This window comes from Branchiostoma lanceolatum, chromosome 12 (genome assembly GCF_035083965.1).
Source record: "Branchiostoma lanceolatum isolate klBraLanc5 chromosome 12, klBraLanc5.hap2, whole genome shotgun sequence".
NCBI classification, from domain to species: domain Eukaryota; kingdom Metazoa; phylum Chordata; class Leptocardii; order Amphioxiformes; family Branchiostomatidae; genus Branchiostoma; species Branchiostoma lanceolatum.
The window spans coordinates 17357289-17373642 of record NC_089733.1 but is presented as its reverse complement, the minus strand read 5'-3'; the positions used below and the strand labels follow the sequence as shown (position 1 = coordinate 17373642).

Below are 16354 nucleotides of genomic sequence, written 5' to 3'. Positions count from 1 at the left end.
GTTTTGGTTCCAAGTCAATGTTATAACCTAAAAAACGGAGCTGGTTTTCCTCTTGTCCTATGTAAAGTTTTAGAGCTGAAAAACAGTTTGTAGCTTTGTAGCAAACTATCCTAAGTAATTAGATTTCTTCAGAGAAATAGTTAAAGGTCCTGTCGAGAGGGAATTTTTATCAAATTGTTTGTCGCACGGTGAAACTTTGAAATGAAACATAAAGTGTTTTAAACTATACAGATAAAATTGTTCGGGAAAAAGAACTTGTCGCTTTCTTTCTATTTGTAGGATTTTGCGATAGCCGCAGTTACAAATGGGTGGCAGTGCGCTGAAGCCCGGCGCAGAATGGTGGAAGTGACATGTGAAAGGACAAGACTGATCTGTCCAGTCTATGACCCTTGATTCGATCTCAGACGACATTTGCCATTGGCTTAGGCCGCAGACGCAATGACAAAACACCCGCAGGAAATATCTGATTTTCTTTTTCTCAAAGTCGTCCCTTTTTTCTTGCCAGGCCACTTTTATAAGAGGCTCAACGCGGCATTAGTTGCGGTCGATATCTAGCGGGAATTCGGGGATTTTACGATATTTTATCACAACCTTATTCGACGAAAACCGCTGCGGACAAAGCAATATCACCTAAAGCACCGACGAAAACTCTCGCGCCGGGGAACGTCGGGTGAGATTTGGTTCCAGAATTTGTAGAATCGCTTTATGTCTTCTTTACGGCCGCAAAGTATCAAGCTAACAATGCGGGGTCGATAGCATACAGGCTCTAGCGGGCCAGATGAGTGACCCCTGACCTTTTCAAGTATCCGGGCGCCATTTTTACAGCTCCGGAGATGCCACAGCAAATAGGCTTCACTGGAAATGGTCGGCCACAATTCTTTCCAGACTTGATACGTTTCATTTGCTCAAATAATACACTATCTCGCGGAGGCCAGCAACGCTATCTGCGCGCCTTCAATGTTTTTTGTTCGCGCAATTCCCGGTAAACCCATCATTATGTCGTGCTTTTAGAAATGGGACGTAAAGCGGGAATCTATCTCTTGCTGAATGTACAAAGTGAGGGGTGAGATGGGGGATTAGGTCAGAGAATCTTATCCTGTTCCTGAGTTCTCTCGCTATCGACTCGGAGTCAAAAGAACGTGTTTTAAACTATCTGTACGTCTGGGGAAAAGGATGGACCAACAAGGAGATAGTCCACCTTATCTTACAAATGACGTCCTAACCTATTACTTCAAATATGAAAGGGGACCTTCGATTATACAGATAGAAATAGTCAATATCGTAGGTAATATACTTACACGGATAGAAAATAAGCAAAGGATATTGTTATTTTCAACCAGAACTTCTGACGGTGAGACTTTGTTTCTCGAACACAAATATTATGTCTTGTCTTACCGCAGATTGTAATGAATTGTTATTAAGGATAGGAGAAGGAAAGTTGAAAACAAATAAAAAAAACATTCGTTTCTTCTCAGCATGTATAAAAGTACACATCATTCCGCCTTATCCTTAGGCCACGCAAGCCGAAGATGAGAATATCTGGCAAGCTTCTGTCGTTCAAAAGTGAGGCGACCCCAAAATGATAAGAATGAGCAAAGATCAAGCTATTGCAACCATGGGACATTTACAAGTTTATATGATGATGACAGAAGTAAAATTGAAAATGCATACACACTTTGACAATGTATAGTATTATTCTGTCCGAACTGAACACTAATTGTCTATAGGATTGATATTCAGTAAGTATAATTAGTACTTGAACTGTGGTCCACGTCTTTATAATTCTCAGGACTTTGGTACTAAAACTGTCAAGGGAAGGGTTTTACTTTGTTTGCGTTATTTCGAGCATACTGTTTTGAATTGTATATATTATTATAAACATACAGTATATAGTATAAAATAACTAAAAGAGCTGATTTTACCAATGCCGTTCTCGCGTGTTTTTGAGTTGTTTTTTTCTGACTGTAGATAGTATTGTAACGTATAGGAAAGTTACAATAATATCTACAGTCTAATATTTGACTGTAGAATCTAATATTTGTCCTAATCGTGTATTCAGTACAATAGTCCAAACTATACAATGTTAGACATCCATACCTCTAGTGTTTACAATTCATAGAAATGAAGTTGACCTTTATACAGCATACTCTATGTGTATAGCGACATTAGAGTAACTGTTTTATAATAGCGGTATATTGCTGACATAGCGCTGTGCTAGGTCTGTTTATCTTTCTTTAAATGCTGTTATAAATTTCGACATATCACAAAGTATGGGAAGGTCATTATTACACGTCATATTATAATGGTGGTGCATTAATTATTAAATGTAATGGATTGCTATCGTAATCGCGATCTTGTTCAACGTCGCTCGTGTCCCACAAGGGGTCAAACTACCAAAGGTTACGAATGGTCATGTGACTCGAAAATTGGGGCAGATGTCATCAAAAGTGTAAACAAATTTTCTGTAGCGCGCTTCAAAGTAGATATGTTTCTAAACTTGTACATTTTGTACACACGATGTTAAAAAGTACACAAAATGAAGCAAAGTCCAAAGTTTCATACGAATGAACCGAAAAATAAAGGCTTTGACTTGACTTTATAACAACATGGTTTTTTTCTTTCTTTGAGTTGTTGTTTTATAACTGTGGTATAATTCTGCAGTATTTGTGAGAAAAAAAAACAATACAAAGTTCTATTTGTTTGGGATATACGTACTTTGCTTGAGAATTTTACATTCTCAGCCTAATCTAAACAGTTTGCGGTGTAAACCGCATGTTTGACATTCAACAAATTGCAAGCTCAACAGAGTCGGCCTCACTTCCGAACCATTCCTAAACTTCAGTTATTTAGCCAGCTAAGAAGTCAACCAAAGTTTACATTTGAAAAAAATAAAAAATAAAATTAGCAGTCGCAAACCAACTGATGATTATCCCAAACATTAAACTCTTTAAGTTGGAAGTGTTTCTTAAGTTTAGGTTGTTTTGTTTCGAAAGTTTAGATTCTTTTGTATTGTATTGTACACTACTACCTTATATGGTGAAGTTTGAATGTAAACACATTATAACAAATCTAACCAGTTAGGTACATCGTATCAGGTGATAGAACAGTACAGTTAGTCTTCCATATTACAAAAATAGGAATTGATGTTACATCATACAACTTACAAGGGTAGGTTTGGCAACCCTTGCCAACTAGCCGCCAGTAAGGCTAAATTATGTTAGTGTCAAGCCGGTCCCTATATTTTATATCCTGACCCAGTTTTCAGTGTATAGACTGATATACCTAGTCTAACAGTATAGTTAAAACTACACGTCGTCTTGACCACCGTTGGATGCGAACCGTCTTGCCAGTCGAGTGCTGATAGTGTATGTACCGCTTCGTTTTTTTTGGCAAAGAAATGTCTGGATTTACTTGCTCTTCAGGGGCATCTAAGGACATATAAGTGTTCCTAGTGGATTCATTCGGACGTGTGTTTTAGGGGTCATGGCGAACCATTGACACGCAGACGTGTTCGGACACAAAAACTGTTTCAGATCAACTCTACAATACCTCACGGAGCAAGCCGAGTATATTTACTGTAAATCCGGTCATGTCAGGTCTATGACGCCTTGTCTGTGTATTGTCGGTAAAGCCTTAGGCAAGATATGTCTCCCTTACGTTTGTTATGACGTCTGTCTGTTTGAAAATGTTTACCAGCACGTAAGATTAGTAAGGATATTTTGTAAGGTAGAGCTTAGCTGTTAGTACTTAGTACAAATAAGCAACATAATGGAGAAATTAAACCCCTGGAAGGCCAAAGGCAACGGGGATAGGTCACCCGCCCATCTGGAACTGTTCGAGTAGGGTTAAACAACAACGTGACCGATCTATGTCTGACTGTGTGTACGGGCGGTACGGCGCTGGGAGGGGACCAGTTCGGATCACTGGGGAAACTGTGAACCTCACGGTTTGTACCTAGTAGGAGACGAAATCAGTTTTATCGCATGTTCTATATATATCACACTTTGACATCTATTCTTTAAAATCTACCCTAAATGGTCTTGCAGTTATGATATGTGTAATAAAATTATTCTAAGTTGAAAGATTTGACTGCAGCAATGATGGATGCCACCTGTATTTTTAGAACTCGTCTGTACCATTTTAAACCTTTTCCTGATCGACCTAAACAAGCAGGTTATTATAAATGATATGGGCATTGACAACAGTTCCAGAGAGTACAAATCTAGTTAATAAGTTCCAAGTTCAGTGCCGAAAGGGAGTGGTTAGATCTACATCTGGAGTTACTCGCTCAAATCAGGAGCACTTGTGAATCTGTGTGTCTCTCCTTGGCGCGTATCCTCACTAGTCGCTGCGCGGTCATAACCTTAGGACTGTAGAGGTATGTATGCTTTCCTTTATCAACCCTCGCTCCATAAGGCTTCCAACTAGGGAGATAGTTGTAGACACCACCGAATCGTCGTATATATTGTAGTATCTTGACTTGTGCGATAGCATATGTTTATAAGCTCCGAATTTGACGATATTCAAGGTATAAGGCTTTTAACTAGGGAGTTACTTATACAAACCACCGAGTCGTCGTATATATTGTAGTATATAGACGTTTTAGGTAAAATGCTTCGGCTTATGCGATTGTATATAAGAGTAGAGTAGAGTAGAGAAGAGTAGAGTAGAGTAGAGTAGAGTCTACAGTCAGGTAGGATGCTTTACATCCAGTTTGAATAAGCTCTGAATTTGACGGTATTATGGTAGGAACCACTGTTGTGAATGTGTCAGAGCTATCGTCTGACTCAATTTACCCTTCTATGTCTACAGAAAATAAGTATTAGAATGGGTTAGAAAATAGGTTATCACGGTTAACAAACTTAGTTGATTATCCGTTTTAATGGGTTTTTTTAGACACTTTTGAAAATATTAGAACTACGCAATTTTTTGTCCCAGCACTGGCATTGGGTGTCCTATTTGTCACCTAACACAAGTTAACGAAAATTTCCCAAACTCCAAGAATTTATACAAGAGGTATCGTTATCATAGTGATAGTGCAGTGCATTTTGAATTCAAAACTAGCATACTATATCTTTGCTTGCGCAATATCTGCTAATGTACTGAGTGCAGTTATTCTGATTTGTCCATGTTTTGCGCTTTCATCTATATTAAGATAACTTCAATTTTCCTTACAATATAGAAATCTAGACTTACAAGATTACTACAACAACTAGTTTATTCTCTGTATTCCCAACACCTAGAGCACAATCAGCTGTATAGTTGGGCTTGTGCGAAGCCTTCTATTCCTTTAAAAGTCTTCAAACATTTATAACATTCAAAATAATTGAACGAGGTAAATACATATAATACATAAAGCATGGTAAGGTAATATGTATACGTGTAGGTATAGAATTATTTCTAAAACGCTGAATGCTTCGAAGAAATCACGGAGTAAATCGAGAGGTGAACTATATTCGGCGCGTTGTGCAGAGTTGTACACCGTACGCAATGCTACTGCCGCCGTTCTACGCCGTAGTACGAGACTACCAAGTAATTTTAAAGAGTACAACCCGAACAGGAGCCTAAACCACATAACAGGCAAAGATTACACAGTATAACAAACTGGTCGGGAAGCATGTGGTACAAACGAGCGGAGGAAAAGGCTTGAAAGAAGCGCGGTGACACCAAAACGTTGTCACAATTTTCGGTCTCAACAGGGCGCACCCGAGTCTAACTGTCTCTAACAGAAGAACACTGGCCTCCCAATTCGTACCAAAATCACGTTACCTCCTGCAAATGAACACGTAGAACATGGTGGCGTTATCAACTGTACTTTACGTTTCCAGATATTGTATGTTCAAACCAATTTATGGATAGAATTCTACTCTACTCTAGAATACGCTTCACCCTCGCGCTAGCGCTCTCCAGAGAAATCGTATAAACATGATTAGCTAGTATTAGAGCAGAGTAAGTCCTTGAACAATTTCATTTCGTTAAACAGACTGTTCTGGTAGTGACAGGAGTTGCCTAATTTCTGTAATTATATCTAAAGCCGTCCTGTTCACACGCTACAGACATCTGTAACGTGTTTGACAAACCGAACTATTTGCAGACGGTGTTGACAGCATAGTTCGTTTCCCTTTACCCTATAACACTTGTGTTTGTTACCAAACATGCAGTAAGCACTTCTAACACCACGTTCAGCAAGAAGAACCAGTCTCTCGATCAGTTACAGAAAGGTTTGGACTGATGCTAGCGAATTTCATCTTTCCTGTGAAAGCCTGAGGACTGACTCCTACAAATGAGACAGGAGTAGAGAAATTTGTCGTGTAAAAGCAAATGGTAGTCTGAAAGATGCATAACTATTCGGGAGACACACGCACGGCTGTGTTAGAACTTCAACACTTTGCACTGTATTCCCGCGTGTAAACATTTAGCAAGGAACATTTACCTACTCTAGCTGCAAAGTTATGTCCATCTCACCTGTGTTAGTAATTTTAGATTAGAACAGAGAAGAAGCAAAGACAATAAAGGCTGATGACCCTTTATAAAAAAAATACTTTCTGATTGTGACTTATTCCAATCTCTACCAAATGTCTATATCTTGACAGTAATTTAGAACTTGGAATGTCCATTTTGAACTACGTTTAAAGGTAAAATGTTACCAACAATAATCTACCTTATGTTTAGCTGTTGACTTACCTTTACGTCAAAGAATGCCATGATGTAAGTTTTCTTCTCCTGAATCCGTGAGCGCCCGCGACTCCAGACTGGTCTAACCAGGCGGCCAGACGGTTATAAAGACTGGAGAAGCCGTAAAAACATTGGGGAAACACTGGCGGTAGTAACTCTTCCACGTCACCTTATATTCCCAACTTCCGTCCAATTTTCACGCCGGGAGTGTCAGTTACACAACCCTTGCTAGTGTTAATCAACACAACTATAAATAATATGAAACAAACATGCAATTTTGGTGTGAAAGAAAAACAACAAAAACTTGTCAGGTGAACTCCCTGCCTGGTTGGTCGAGAGGCGATATCTTTTCTACCCCGGCAAACAATGGCGGGAAAGAAATGTCGGTATAACTGCTTTAATAATTTAGCTTTGTCGTTCATCAATTCGGAACAGATGCGTTCTTTTCAATACTATACATTACTTTAGACACGTCTATTCAAAGTGTCAAACCATGTTGTGTTTTAGACGGATTCTTCCAGATACATGTAACACCTTCTTTCAAACTTTACTACCCTGCTTTCCAAGTAAGAAATAAACACACCGGATAGATTGTCACCTCAACACAAATAGTTGAAATGTTCAGTGCCATTTTACTGTATGATCAATTCCATATGTTGAAAAGCACATAAACAGATTAAGATATATGCTTATATCAGCCTTGAAGTAAGTTTGATGTTAGTTCGAACTTCTGTTATTGAGCTTTGAACAGCTTAGTTGTCAGACACTGTACCATACATAGATATGTCCACATAGATAGTATTTCTATACTATGTTTCGTTATAGCGTATTCGCAGAGCAGAGCAGTGTTTTCTATTTGTGATATCCGTGATACTGAAATTGTGAAATTAACTTGGAATATGTCTTCCCTAGTCCGTACAGCACAATCGAAAACTCACATGTTTATAGAATTCAAACGATATAAGATGATATGCCTTGCAATTCTTGCAAATCTTCAAACAATACTTATTTCTTGCGATAATACTCTTCAACAAGAGTGTGCGCAGTAAAAGCAAGACAAGACAAGACAATACTGATGAGCTTGTGCGTAGAGTAGAGTAGAGTAGAGTGATTTGCAATGTTATTTGTGATATCTGTAATACTGAAATCGTGAAATTCACTTGGTGTTACATTGGAACATGTTCTACTTAGAGTAGAGTAGAGTAGAGTAGAGTAGAGTAGAGTAGAGTAGAATTAGAACGTACAGTGCAACCGAAATCTCACATGTTTATAGAATCGGAACCACATGAGAGGATATGTAATTGCAATTCTCGCAACTCTTCGAACAATACTGTTGAATTCTGTCCTTTTTTGCACGATTTCCGATTGTAGTCAAACGATTCAACCGCCATTGCTATCAACGATAGAGGTACAACTGAACAACAAATATTGGAAGCTAAACAAAGTACGAACGATCAAAAAAAAGAATACCATACTCAACACTTTGATTTTACAGACACAAATGGCATTGGGATTCTAAATTGGTTGAGATTATTTCAGCGAACGTTTCAACGAATACTCGCTCCCACGATTCCTCTCAATGTATAATTGATCAAAACTATGCACATCCAGACTACATAATGGTATCACAGAATATATAAGCATAGTCATCTTGCTGTGGTGTAAACCACAATCAAGGAAGGTAGACGCATAGACAGCAAAATGTTGTAGAAAACAAATCATATACATGAAGAGTAGAGTAGTGTTCGGTAGATTGAAGTTGCAATCATCATTGAAATGACTTAACCTTTTCAGACGAAAACTATCATTTCAGTATTAGAATGAAGTTGAATCACATAAGAGTTAACTCTGAAATGCCGTTGGTCCTTTTACCGACATATAACTTAACATTTAAATGTGCATTGTGTACGTTTAGAAGAATTCAAAAACGTGTACTACACGTTTTAGGTATGCATATATGTTACTTCCAGGAAAAAACACACCAACTTAAACACAGCGACAGCAAGAAGGTATTAATGTTGTTTCTACTGAAGTACACGAAAATGTGAACTTCGCGAGACATTCGGTGACATGATGTTTGGTAAACAAGGTATTTACAGAAGTTGATAATAGAGACGTACACGTCAGAAGTACATACCACAGAGGGACACTCTTATAACTGCACCCTTTCAAGATTCGCATATACTTCCCTGTCTATGTTGCTACAAGCGTTGCAAATATGTACTTCTAGACGTCGGATCGGTATAGTATAGTATCTACAAACGAAATAATAAGACTACAAGCTAACTTACTCTACATCTATAGATATTTGCCTATTTTCTGCCCTATTTTGTTGCCATTTTAGACGTTGAAATTCGCGGTTAGGTGTATATAGTTCTGACTGAAGTTTGTGATATACAGTTAGTCATAAGAAGTCATGTTGTTTTCGGTGTTATGTTGTGATTTGGCGGGCAATGTAGAGAGTTTGTTATTTAGTATTTAGAACGCAACAAGAATCCCTAACTCTCTCTATCTCTGGCTCATTCCCCGTCGTCGAGGATAAATAGACAGCAAAATATTGTCAACTAACTACAAACGTGGAAACTCTGTCATAGCTAGTTGCTCTTCTTCAAAGCCATAATCTACCTTTATACAATATTAATGAATTCATTTATTTTCATTTATATGTTTCAGGTAATGATACCTTTACTAATTCAAACATCACAGATGTTAAACCTTATAAGTTGTGGATGAGATTTAGATATGCTCACGCATCTCCAGAGATTCATTCAGTTTGAAAACTACACTGTGATACAACATTTTGCTTTCAGCTAGAATGTTGGCGCGTACATAAGACTCGCACGAATCTCACCGGCGCACAAAATTACACGATATTGGAAATCCTGACCCGGCTGCACACGTGTAATCACTCATGTTCAGAACCTTTCCGCTTCTTTGAACCGCAAATGGACCAGTTTCATCAATTTTAGAATTCGATTCGTCCTCAATATTCGCATTTCTTCGTAGAAGCAACAAGTTTTTCCACGTCAAAAACCCGAGCTAAGTTCAGGTTATTTTCAAACTCATTTGGGCCCGGTTTTCTTTTAAAATCTACCATTGTTAGATATTTAGAACGTCGACCAAAGATCTGCAACCTTAGAAACAACACATGACACAAGCTGGACCGAAAACCACAAACAAGAGAAGCTTCGAAAAATTATGCAACCAAGAGCCATGAGTGTAATATCTACTCTACTGTTGTGTATGGAAATGGATCGCGATTGTCAGATGATATTACTGGTATTCTCTTTCTTTTGTTCCTGTACCTATGCACTAATATAGCATGTTGCCATTTATGGTGACATTAAAAAATGAATCATCTCAAAGGAAACACGTCAGGTTTTGACACGGAGTGAATACAACACACAAAGTTCAAAGATATCTCTAAATGTTTTTGCATTGTGCGGTTGTCATGTGCATATCACGTCGACTGTATCGCATCACCGTGATTTCCGTGTGTCCTCTGGTTGAACCCTGCTTTGCCCGCGTCCCTAGCTGCAAATGACTTTTGCAACGTTTCGATCAATAAAGTTGAATCACTCAAACTGTTGTTCTCGCCAGGTCAACGCTTTTGTTTTCACCTCAATCTTTCTGATATGAACTGTGATAATAGCATTATTTTTAGCTGATTAATTATGATTTCGACACAAATATTTGCTTAAATCCTAGTGGGGGAAATATATGTACAGAAACTATAGTTATTGTCCTTCTATGATATACTAAGGCTTCCCTAAGTATAAACGACTATTTCGTAAGTATATCTCAACTTTCGAACGATTCTGAAATGCGATATACATTTGTAATTCCACGTACTTTCACCGTTTAGCTGCTTGTTGCTAGTAGTTCCTTCAATGGCGGCTCATATCTACCCTTTGCTTACAACGCAATTTTTCTCCCATAAAATAACGCATAAACGTCCATGAGAAAAGCTTTCGAGACCAGCGACATATTTCGTTTCAATGCTACTGCTACATGTGTGTGTGTTGTAATTTTACTCAATCCTCCGAGAAATCATTCCGGCCAGAAATATTAATAAAAAAATAAAACAGGGAAGGATTAACTGTTATTTTAACGTTTTGCAACCCAGTCGGAACTTATTCTACCTTTCTTGTTCCCTTTTCCTGCTGTTTTTGTTCGTCACGAGGAAGACGACATACGTGGTGCAAATTGACCATTACACAAAGTTGCTGCAGGTAAACTGACGGAGAAAGATTGCGGCTATCCCGTCATACTTCTAAAACCCGCCGCCCAGAAAAAGACGGATGACGCTGCTTACCTTGCGCTGCAGTTGACAGCAGCTAGCTCACTTCTCCATCGCCTTCCACACTGCCGGATTGGGATGCGGACATTATCGCCAGTTTTGACCCGGAGGACTCTCGAAACATTACCTCCATGCTAGACGCTTTCAGCACATTCATCAAAATATCTTCCCCATTTTTCTACAAGAACATATTCCAGGCGTCCCTCGGTGAGGGGAGGGTTTGGGAGCGGGCCGTCATCAGTTTTCGCCGAGAAAAGTTGTGTGGTGTTTCCCCGCGCGGGAGAGGCGGCTTGATGGACGATGTTTTCTGTCAGAAAACGGCAGGGTAACAGAAGAAAGAGGCGAGATCCTGCCGGAATAATCCCATATCGCCCATACACCGCCCAGAATTTTACACGCTAGGTTGGAAAGCCGAAAATGCAGGCTACAGATTATTGTGATAGTATATGGATTGCGTCACAACCCTCAGGTCGCCTGTAAATCGTTAACAATGTCAAAAATTATGAGGAAGTTCTGTCTGTCATTGGTCGGGCCACGGGAATCCGTCGTTTCGAATGTCGCCCGTTCAAGTTTAAGTAGCTATAAAAGTACATAAAACCCGCTTTCTTGCTGCACCATCATGCCCAATGCCGGGCTGCCATTGGGAGGCTCCATATTGAATGCTGAATGCGTACTTTGGGCGGGAAGTGACTTTTTGCTTCTTAATTATTAGCGTGTCATAAAAAGTACTGATGTTTGAATTTGTGACGGTTAGGTCCACCGGGGGAAACTCCCGGCATTCCCCGCTCGCTCATGATTTACAGAGGATTTGCTGACCTTGAACCGGATAATTTCAGCGAATACAAACGAAACCAACGACAGGGGGACGGGAGTAGCACATGCACCTGTCTCTAGGCGGTAAGAAATCTATCAGCTATTTGTTTAGCAGTGAACAAGTCCGCCATCTTGGATTGAAGTTGGCAAACTCATTGCGTAGGTATGTACTATTTCATATAGTGGATATCATTTCACAAGAAAACAACGGGAACCCATATGCCCAACCGGGAGAAGTTGAAAGTTCGTGTGCCGTTTGTCACTTTATTTTACGACCCACCGATCCAAGTAAATCCTCAAATCCCCGCAGCATTTCAACAAGACCAGGCGTCTTGCTGAATTACAATTTCGTGACTTGAAGGTTTTCAAGCGAATAAAAATGGTAATTTAGCCGGGGAAGACACCTCCGTCAATTTCGGGCCCTGAATAGAAATACAAAAAAACGACCCATTTTCCCCACTAGGACCGTAGTTTTAAAAGAAGCCGTCGGGGACAAGCGATTCTTCAGCTCCTTTTAAAGTGAAGATCCTTGACATTACAGCACTTTGTAACATTTGTACTAGAATAGATGCCTTTGTCTCCGATAGCGGATTGAAGATGATTTCCCGGCGGTTGAATGTCCACATTACACCGTAAGACAAATGCTAGCTGTCCGGTTAAGGGCATCGGAATAAGCTGGGGATTCCTTAGATAAAGTTATCCACGAATCTACCTAGTCTTGCCGTAAATTATATTATACTTGATAAAGACAATAGTATATCTTATACATAACGTACTTTGTATAGTACGACTTCACCTTGTTTATACTTTACTGGTATCAGTAGTTACTAAACGGTGTCAGGATGTGTTTTTTTTTCAACAAGTGGTATCATGTTAAGTTAAGGCGTGAGAGTTTGGTATATGAATACGTGTCCTTATTTCCATATCTTTAATTAAAGAAGCAAAAAATAGACAAACATAATTTTCTTCGATTTCAAGTTGTTCCATACAGTTTTGTTCACACAGATCAATGATTCTTCCAATAAATACATATACATCTTAATAATTTTTCCACATCGTTTTACCTTATACAGTACAAGCAATAGCCACATATAGAAACACCAACTTTGCAGCAAATACACGTTTAGGTATATCGTCTACAGCACCCATGCTTTTGAAACGATCATACTTTTGTTGCTGTCATAAAGGCATGGACACAACAAAAACACGTATAGGACACGGTGACAAGGGATGGAAGTTGACACAAGTGCACTTGGAATGCATGAAATGGTCTGAAATACACACGTGATACGTTTAAAACCTTGATTTCTACATAAAGTGACTCTGATATGACTTTTCTTTTTACATTTGCAATTAGTGCAGCATTTTGAGGTGGTCACACATAAGGATAAGACTAAACTTTGCCCACCCAAAGTTGTTGGTATATCGCAGGTGCTTTTTTTGTGACGAAAACAAAGTAACAAGGATGCGTTTTCAACACCTCTCCGGGCATTGCGATTCACTTGCAGCTGAAACTTAGAGAAAAACATCTTTGGAAGTTCTTGTCATAATCTCTAACTATAACTTGATTCCAATTTTCCTAAGTAAGTTCATTGATTTTATACAAATAGTTTCCATTCATATTTGATTGACACGGGCTGAGTACTGTTCATTATTTTTATCATGACACAAAACAAACGGCCATCGTACGAATTTCCTCACATCATTTTTGGCAACATTTACGTTAACGTTTTCTACAATCAGTGACCTCTAAACTTCTTCCGATTTTTCAGACTGGCCGTCGGAACTTTTTTCAGTTTCTTCGACTTTTGGCGGGCAAAGCATGGCGGCTTCTTTCTTGAGTTTCATTCGTCGGTTCTGGAACCAGATCTTGATCTGTCGCTCCGTCAAGCCGAGGGCGTGAGCGATCTCGATCCGCCTTCTGCGGGTGAGGTACTTGTTGAAGTGGAACTCCTTCTCCAGCTCCAGGGTCTGGTAGCGACTGTATGTCTGGCGGCCGCGGCGGCGTTCTGGTCCTGGACAGAACACAACACAACAAAGAAACAACACGTCAAGAAAGTAGAATAAAACATACACAATCGTCATCATTCCAGGGTTTTGTCACTCCTTTAGAGAAACCCCTCCCTTGTCAGACTCCAGACTTTCCTCTGTCCAGCGGTTCTTGGCCATGTAGGGCCCAGTATACAATCATACTTCATAGTATAATTTGTTGTTGTCCTTGTTTACGTCTATTATTTTGCTAGTACATGAGTAGAGTAGAGTCTACAGTCAGGTAGGATGCTCTCTATGTGTCGCGAGGAGAGACAGTGCATACATAAGCAAACTTGATGATAGTGTAGAGAGGAGAGAGAGAGTCGGACAGAGAGATAAAGAAAGTCTTTCTTTCTTTACTTTTATCTGACACCTTATAGTAAGTATAGACACCAAATGCAAAACAAAACAAGCTTAAAAGAAGTCTATAACACACCATTGTAAACTAATACCCGATGTTTATTGTGTCTGATTTTTGTTATAGTAGATCGTTTTTGTTTTCCGAAAGTGTTCGTTGAACTTTTCTTATCCAGACACGAATGGGAAGACTGATGATATTTGAAACATTCTTTACTTCATCTTCAATTCTTGGTTTAGCAACATTTCTTTATAAAGACACTTCAAGCAAAACGTTACCTTCTTGTACAAGCAAAACAAAATTTAAACGGTATTTCACGATTTCTCATAAAGCAAACTTTTATGCCTGAAAGGATCGCAGAAAAGTTGACATATAAGCATGTCTTTAGCCTTTTTGGTGTTCTCCCAGTGCAATTACGCTAACCGAGAGAACCAAAACGTAGTGACAAAAATGTACAAAAGACGGATTGTGAAAAATGTTTTAAGCCTGACCTTATAATTGCAACCTGTCGAAATGTATTTTAGCTACTCCCGTGTGGTAAAATTACACTATGAACATTTTCTTCTCTGTCGTTTCTTCATCGTGAACTAGTAGACAACACACTGAACCATGGTGCCATTTCGACACTTACAAAAACTGAAATGGCAATTTAATTTTACACGTAGACGTGTATACGAGAAGTTAAAATTGAAAGCACCTTTTGAAATGAAACATTGTGATCTCAAGATCTGACAGTACATGTTGCTTGTCAATGTTGTCACATACATTTACCTTTAGTCAATATTGTGATAACAAACACACCATCGTTGTGGTGACTTTGCCATAACTCTACTCTACTCTACACTGTTGAAATCTACCTTATTGTTTTTGTATTGAAACTTTCTTTTAGGATATTAGATTAATAGTGCTGAAAAGCAAAGGTTGTTCCTGCTATGCCTCACCACGAAGCAATGGTAATTCCAATTTTCTCCTTGGGTCTCCGCCATATGTCATCGGTGGTGTGTAGTACTTGGCTGTGAACGGGCGTAGAATTTTCCCGTGACCGTCATAATGGCCTGTTCGTAATTTACAACGAAGACAATTACACTCACGACAAGCTGACGTTAAGAAAACGTTTTAAAGGGCATAAATCCAGCAGTATAGGTCCCACCCAACCGCTAATAAAAGGCAAAAAAAATCGGCAGCAAATCCGACAAGGCTGTAGTCAAAGGAAGGCCGTCAAACCGACACAAACGGAGCTCTGAATGTACATGACTTTGTTATGAAACCTATTTCGCTACTGTTATTTTCATGGATTTTACGTCAAGAGATTCACAAGAAGATCTTACCTGCTGTCCGCATCCACGGATAGAAGGGGATCGCCAGCTGAGATTGTTGTGCCATCCCCATCGTCGTTGTCTTCTCTTCCTGTTGGCATGACGGTCGCTGTTGCTGCAACCCCGCAGGAGCGCCTTGGTCTTGTCCGTTCCAACAGCAGTTCTCAGGCGTCTGGCCGTCCTGAACTTGGCCGTGGTTGGCCACGGCAGCGGCGGCGGCGTACGTACACGTCGGCGACACGTTGTCTCTGTCCGTGCGAAAGTTGGCGGCCGGGTAGCCGTACCAGCTACTGTAGTACGGATGGTGGTTTCCTACAGTGGAATTCACACCTGCGTGTGGGAATGTCTCTCCTCTTTGGTACATGGTGTTGTTGAGATACGAACTCATAGCAAGTCTCTGTCCTGGTGACAAAATCGGCACGTCTCCTCTCGTGACGGCTGTAGGTGTCGCAGATTACTGCATCCTGGTCTCTAGTCTGCTATTCTCTGACTCCAACCAAGGTCCTTGCTCCAACCAACACCACTGGCCAGTCAGACTGAGACACAGATGAAGAAATCCATTTGGTGAAAAGCAACTTTGACAAGAATCGGATACAACCAGAAGTTACTTGAAGTAAGTTTTCGTAAAACATTCTCAAGCCAGTATCTCTGAGCTCGAATGTCATGCTATAATTCCACCCCAGGAGTTTAAGGTATTTTGTTATCAGGGATATCTAGGAAGAAGTTTTGTTTGAAATGTCTGTTAAAGTAGACCCAGAGGCACAAATGTCTGTACGTTTGCACCTTCGACCTAACGTTGAACAGCAGACTGACGTTTCTGGGTTTTACGGAGGTTTTATAGAGGATTGTGTTGCTGTTATC

At 39.7% G+C, this 16354-nt stretch overlaps 2 protein-coding genes across 2 annotated transcripts in view; both read right to left on the bottom strand.

Annotated features, from left to right (window-relative positions):
• Nucleotides 1–11803, bottom strand: part of LOC136445836 (homeobox protein Hox-B6-like) — a 56867-nt gene extending 45064 nt beyond the window's left edge. Inside the window, exon 1 of the mRNA XM_066443981.1 lies at nt 10991–11803. The gene's annotated coding sequence lies outside the window, so the exon portion shown is untranslated. The remainder of the gene's footprint in view (nt 1–10990) is intronic.
• Nucleotides 11804–12956: 1153 nt separating this feature from the next.
• Nucleotides 12957–15987, bottom strand: LOC136445920 (homeobox protein Hox-B6b-like). Its single transcript, XM_066444154.1, has 2 exons — nt 15506–15987; nt 12957–13803 (listed from the first exon to the last, which is right to left on the bottom strand). The coding sequence occupies exons 1-2, from the start codon at nt 15879–15881 to the stop codon at nt 13538–13540; spliced, it is 642 nt and encodes a 213-aa protein (XP_066300251.1). The 5' UTR covers nt 15882–15987; the 3' UTR covers nt 12957–13537.
• Nucleotides 15988–16354: the final 367 nt, after the last annotated feature.